This window comes from Pterocles gutturalis, unplaced genomic scaffold (assembly GCF_000699245.1).
Source record: "Pterocles gutturalis isolate BGI_N339 unplaced genomic scaffold, ASM69924v1 scaffold22941, whole genome shotgun sequence".
Taxonomy (NCBI): domain Eukaryota; kingdom Metazoa; phylum Chordata; class Aves; order Pterocliformes; family Pteroclidae; genus Pterocles; species Pterocles gutturalis.
The window spans coordinates 11808-17622 of NW_010101011.1; the positions used below are offsets into that span (position 1 = coordinate 11808).

Consider the following 5815-nt stretch of genomic DNA (forward strand, 5'->3'; position numbering starts at 1 on the left):
CCGGTGGCCCGCTGGCTCGCCAAGCAGAACTACTTTGGTGGTGGCTATGGATCCACTCAGGTGGGCTATGGACCACCCCCCCCCCACCTTGGCACCTATGGGTGCTGTCCTGGCACTCGCTGCCATGGGGAAGGGGGACAACTGAGGGCTTGGGGGTGGGGGTTGACAGGTCACCTTATGTCCTTGGGGACTCCAAGGATGTGACATGCCTCTTGGGGAACACGTCTGGTCCCATGGGACCCCAAAGGCGTCGGGGGACCCCTCAGGGATTGGGGGGTCACCTCAGGGCCCTTAGGACCTCTAGGGACATGGCATGTCCTTGGGGAACACCCCTGGTCCCTGGGGACACCTCCAGACCCTGGAGACACCTCCAGAGCCTGGGGACCCTCAGGGACACGTCCTGTCCCTGGGGGACATCTCTGCTCCATAAGACCCCCCAAGGGTATGTTCCAGGTGACATCAGGTGGCCCTAAGACTTGGGGCCACCCTGGGCTCAGGGCTTTGGGGATGCTCCAAACGGTGTCCCCAAGCCTTTTGGTGACACACGTGTCCCTACAGGCCACCGTGCTGGTGTTCCAAGCGTTGGCCCAGTACCAGGTGGCATCTCCGCGGGAGCTCGAGCTCAACCTCGACGTGTCAGTGCTGCTGCCGCGCCGCGCCAACGCCATCACCTACCGCATCGAGAACCGCAACGCCCTGGTGGCACGCTCCGCCGAGGTACTGGCACCCTTGTCACCATTGTCACTGTCACTGTCAGCACCATGGGGATGCAGGACTGCTCACCCTGTCCATGGGATGTCCCTGTCCTCTCTGGGTGGCTTCGTGTCCCAGGACAATCTTGTCCCCTTTCTATGACCTCCAGTGTCCCTGTCCCTTCTGTGTCCCCTCCATGTCCCCGCCATGTCCTGTCCCTCTGTGTCCTTCCAAGGCTGGGCATGTCCCTGCCGTGTCCTTCCATGTCCCTAGCTGATCTTGTCCCCTCCCTTGCTATGACCTGGAATGTCCCTGTCCCCTTCATGTCCCTCCGTGTCTTCTGATTTCCTTGTCCCCTCCATGTCCTTCCATGTCCCTGTCTCTGTGTCTTGCAATGCTGTTGTCCCCTCCATTTCCTGGGATGTCCCTGTCCCCACACGTCCCCATGGCTCAGGATGCCCCATCCTTTCCATGTCCCCCACCAGGGGATGTCCCTGTCCCTCCCCAACGTCCCTTCTCCCCACAGACCAAGTTGAACGAGGACTTCACGGTGAAAGCTGAGGGCACGGGCAAGGGGACGATGACAGTGGTGACCGTCTACAACGCCAAGGTCCCGGAAAAGGACAACAAGTGTGACAATTTCGACCTGCAGGTGCAGGTGGAGGACGTGAAGATGGGTGAGTCCCTCACATGGCCCCACCATGTCCTCACTGTGTCCCCCTGTATCTCTCCCCGTGTCCTCTCTGGGTACCCTCCATGGCACCCCATGTCCCCTTTGATGTCCCCTCATTGTCCCATGTCCCCCCGCAGGCAAGGAACAGGACGGCGTCTTCCGCTCCGTCAAGATCACCATCTGTACCAGGTTGGGGATGTTGGGGATATCGGGGACATTGGAGACAGGAAGAGGAATGGGGATACTTGGGGACATCAGGGATGGGGATGCTGGGGACAATAGGGCAGTTGGGGACAGGCGGGTGGCCTCAGCTCTGTCCCCACAGGTACCTGGACAATGTAGATGCCACCATGTCCATCCTTGACGTCTCCATGCTCACGGGCTTCTCGCCTGACCTCCAGGACCTGAAGAGGGTGAGTGTGGGGACACGGGGACACACAGGGGGACCTGGGGCAGACAGGACCCTGCCATTGTGTCCCCCATGTCCTTGTGTCCCCACATCCCCATGTGTCCCCGTGTGTCACTGCGTCCCCATATTCCCCTGTGCCACTGCATCCCTGCCTTTCCCTCCATGGCCACGTGTCCCCGTGGTGTCACTGTCCCTGCATCCCCATGTCCCCCTGTGTCCCCACATCTCTGCAAGTCCCCTGCATCCCACCATGGCCACGTGTCCCTGCGTGTCCCATGTGGCCAGCGTCACCGTGTCCCTATGTGCCCCTGTACCCCTACATCCTGATGCGGTTGCGTGTCCCCACATGTCCCTGCATGCCCGGTGTCACCGTGTCCCTTTCCCCAGCTCACGGAGGGGGTGGACAGGTACATCTCCAAGTACGAGATCGACAAAGCGCCGTCGGACCGCAGCAATCTCGTCATCTACCTGGACAAGGTGGGGACACAGGGGATGTAGGGGACATGAGGGACATGGGGATGGGGACAAGATGGGACAGGATGCAGACATGATGGGACAGGGATGGGGATGGGGGGACAAGGATGAGGATTAAGCTGGGGACAGGACTGGGGACAGGATGGGATGGGGACACAGGTGGGGTTGGGGACATGGATAGGGACTGGAACAGGGACGGAGATGGGAATGAAGTTGGGGACATGGGTGGGGACAGGAAAAAGGTCTCAGGGGTGGGGACAAGGGCAGGGATGGGTCCAGGTCATGGCTGGGGACATGGCTGGGGACAGGGCCCGGCTGGGGGTGGGGGTGCTGACTCCCAGCTGGGCTGACTGCCATCCCTAATGTCCCCATGTCCCTGTCCCCAGATCTCGCACAAGGCCGAGGAGTGTTTCTCCTTCAAGGCCCACCAGCGATTCCAAGTGGGCTTGATCCAGCCAGCGTCCGTCACCGTCTACAGCTACTACAAGATTGGTGAGCCCTGTGTCCCCTTGTGTCACCTTCATGTCCCCACCCTCTCCTCTGTGCCCCCTACTTCCACAAAGTCCCCTTCTGTGTCCTCGTTCTGTGTCCCCTCCTGTCCCTTTGTCCCACCACGTCCCTGATGGTATTCTCCCCATGCCCGTGTCACCATGTCCTGCCATGTCCCCATGTTCCCTTGGCGACCCTCTCCCTCCATGTGTCACTACTCTGTCCCCACGTCTCCCACTGGTCCTTTCCCCTTGTGTCCCCTCCCCTCCTCATGTCCCTTGCTGTCCCTATGTCCCTGCAGATGACCGCTGCACCCGTTTCTACCATCCGGACAAGGACGGTGGGCAACTGAGCAAGATCTGCTACGGAGACGTGTGCCGCTGCGCCGAAGGTGACACAAGGACCTGGGGACATGGGGACAGACTGGGTCAACACCCCTGCTGTGATGGGACATGTCATGGACACGATGGGACATGTCATTGATGTGATGGGACATGTCATGGCCATGATGGGACACATCATTAACATGATGGGACATGTCATGGTCATGATGGGACATGTCATTGACTTGATGGGACATGTCATTGATGTGATGGGACGTGTCCATGATGGGACATGTCATTGACATGATGGAACACATCATGGCCATCCATGATGGGACATGTCATTGACATGATGAGACATGTCCATGATGGGACACACCATTGACGTGATGGGACATGTCATGGCCGTGATGGGACACGTCATTGGTGTGATAGGATGTGTCATGGCGGGGATGGAGCCATGTCCCTGCTATGGTGGCATACGTCCTCGCCACGATAGGACATGCTGGTCCCACAACAGACCTTTGTCATTGCCGTGTCCCCATGTCCTCACAGAAAACTGCTTCATGCGGCCCAAGCAGGACGTCCCCATCACCGTCAACCAACGCATCGAGCGCGCCTGCGAGCCGGGAGTTGACTACGGTGGGACATGGGGACATGGGGGACGTAGGGGACATGGAAGGATGATGGAGTTGGGGCACACAGAGGGCACATAAAGGACATGGATGGGGACATGAAGGGCAGGAGGGGACGTGGTGGGACAAGAGGGACCGGCAGGCATGTAGAGGGACACAGGGAGGAAAGGGGGGGGCAGGAGGCCCCCCAAATGCTGAGGAGCCACCCTGGAGTGGGGGTGCTGCCTAGGGGTGGGGGTGACACGGTGACGTCCCCTCCACAGTGTACAAGGTGAAGCTGATGGCACGGGAGCAGTCGCCGTCCCATGACAACTACATCATGACCATCCTCTCCGTCATCAAGATGGGTACGAGCACCCCAGGGGTGGGGGACAAGGCCACCCTGAGGGACACAGTGGGGGTCACCTAGGGCTGGGGGCAGCCAGAATAAGGGACACCCAGATGGGGTGTTGTCACTAGGGTGGCTTGGAGGCCCCCAGGTGGGTTGACATCACCCAGTGGTGCTGGGGACAACCATTGGGAGAGGACAGCCAGGTGGGTTGGTGTCACCCAAGGGCGCCGGGGACACCCAAGGGTGTTGTGGACACCCATGAGGGCTGGTGTCACCCAGGTGGAGGTGGGGACAGCCAAGGGTGTGCTGGGGACTCCTGGAGAGGGCTGGTGACACCCATGGCCAATGGAGGTGCCACCAAGGATGCTGGTGGCTCCCTGGGGATTGAGAGTCCCCATGGCTGGGTGTGTCACAGTGGGTGTCCCTGATGTGTTGGGGTGAGGGTGACGTGTCACCTGTGTGTCCTCCCCCCGGACAGGCACCGACGAGGACCCAGCAGGAAGCAACCGGACCTTTGTGAGCCACCGGCAGTGCCGAGATGCTCTGAAGCTCCAGACTGGTCAGGACTACCTGCTCTGGGGACTGGGCACCGACCTGTGGGTCACCGGCAGCCGGTAGGGACACGGGGACACGTGTGGGGACATGGGAACACAAGGGTCATGAGACGTGGAACATCGGGGACATCAAGACACAGAGAACTGGAGATGGGGACACTTGTGGGGACAAGGATGGGGCCACAGTTGTGGGGACATGGGAACACAGGGACACTGGGGACATGGGGACACAGACAAATGGACGTGGGGACACGCGTAGGGACAAGGATAGGGCCATGTCGGTGGGGACGTGGGAACACAAGGGACATGAGACGTGGGACATTGGGGACTGGGGACACAGGCACATGGCCATGGTGACACATGTGGGGACATGGATGGGGCCACATCTGTGGGGACATGGGGACACAAGGGTCATGGGACATTGGGGACACTGGTGACATGGGGATAGAGACACATGCTCATGGTGACACTGCCACCCAATCCCAAGATTCTCCAGTGTCTCGTAGGGGGTTGCGTCCCCCATCTCCCACCCCTCTGTGTCCCCTCCCGGCGTACTGCCCTCTTCTGACCCATGTCCCCCATTGTCCCCTGGTTGTCCCCAGCTTCTCCTACCTCATCGGGAAGGACACGTGGCTGGAGGCATGGCCCTCGGAGGAGGCCTGTCAGGAGCCCGAGCTTCAGCCCCTCTGCCAGGACTTCGTGGAGTTTGCTGAGGCCATGACCATGTTCGGGTGTCCCTCCTGAGGCGTCCCCTACCCATGGGTGCTCCCCACCCTCCTGACCCCTCGTCCCCTCTTTTTTTGGGGTTAAAAAAGTCCTTTCTGACAGCCTGGCTCTGGATCTGCGTGTTGGCAGGGGCATGTGGGGACAGCAGAGGGGACAACAGGGCATGGGGACACCGTAGGGGACAACTGAAGGGGACAACAGGGCATGGGGACACCATAGGGGACAACTGGAGGGGACAATGGGTCATGGGGACACCATAGGGGACAATTTGAGGGGACAATGGGGCATGGGGACACCAAGGGGACAACTGGAGGGGACAACAGGGCATGGGGACACAATAGGGGACAACTGGAGGGGACAATGGGGCATGGGGACACCATAGGGGACAATTGGAGGGGACAATGGGGTTGTGAAGATTCCATAGGGGACAAAGGGGTTGTGGGGACTCCGTAGGGGTCTTGGGGACTCTGTGGGTGACAATGGGATTGTGAGGTCCCCATAGGGCCCA

The 5815-nt window shown here is 60.2% G+C and overlaps 1 protein-coding gene across 1 annotated transcript in view; it reads left to right on the forward strand.

Annotated features, from left to right (window-relative positions):
* LOC104467925 (venom factor-like) overlaps positions 1-5325 on the forward strand; it is a gene marked incomplete at its 5' end in the record, with an annotated part of 17129 nt that extends 11804 nt beyond the window's left edge. Inside the window, 12 exon segments of the mRNA XM_010081900.1 lie at positions 1-60; positions 559-717; positions 1220-1370; positions 1504-1555; positions 1692-1779; positions 2163-2252; positions 2636-2741; positions 3040-3129; positions 3617-3703; positions 3960-4043; positions 4506-4641; positions 5184-5325. The exon segment at positions 1-60 is cut by the window's left edge and continues 20 nt beyond it. Coding sequence (XP_010080202.1) covers positions 1-60; positions 559-717; positions 1220-1370; positions 1504-1555; positions 1692-1779; positions 2163-2252; positions 2636-2741; positions 3040-3129; positions 3617-3703; positions 3960-4043; positions 4506-4641; positions 5184-5325 — 1245 coding nt within the window.
* Positions 5326-5815: the final 490 nt, after the last annotated feature.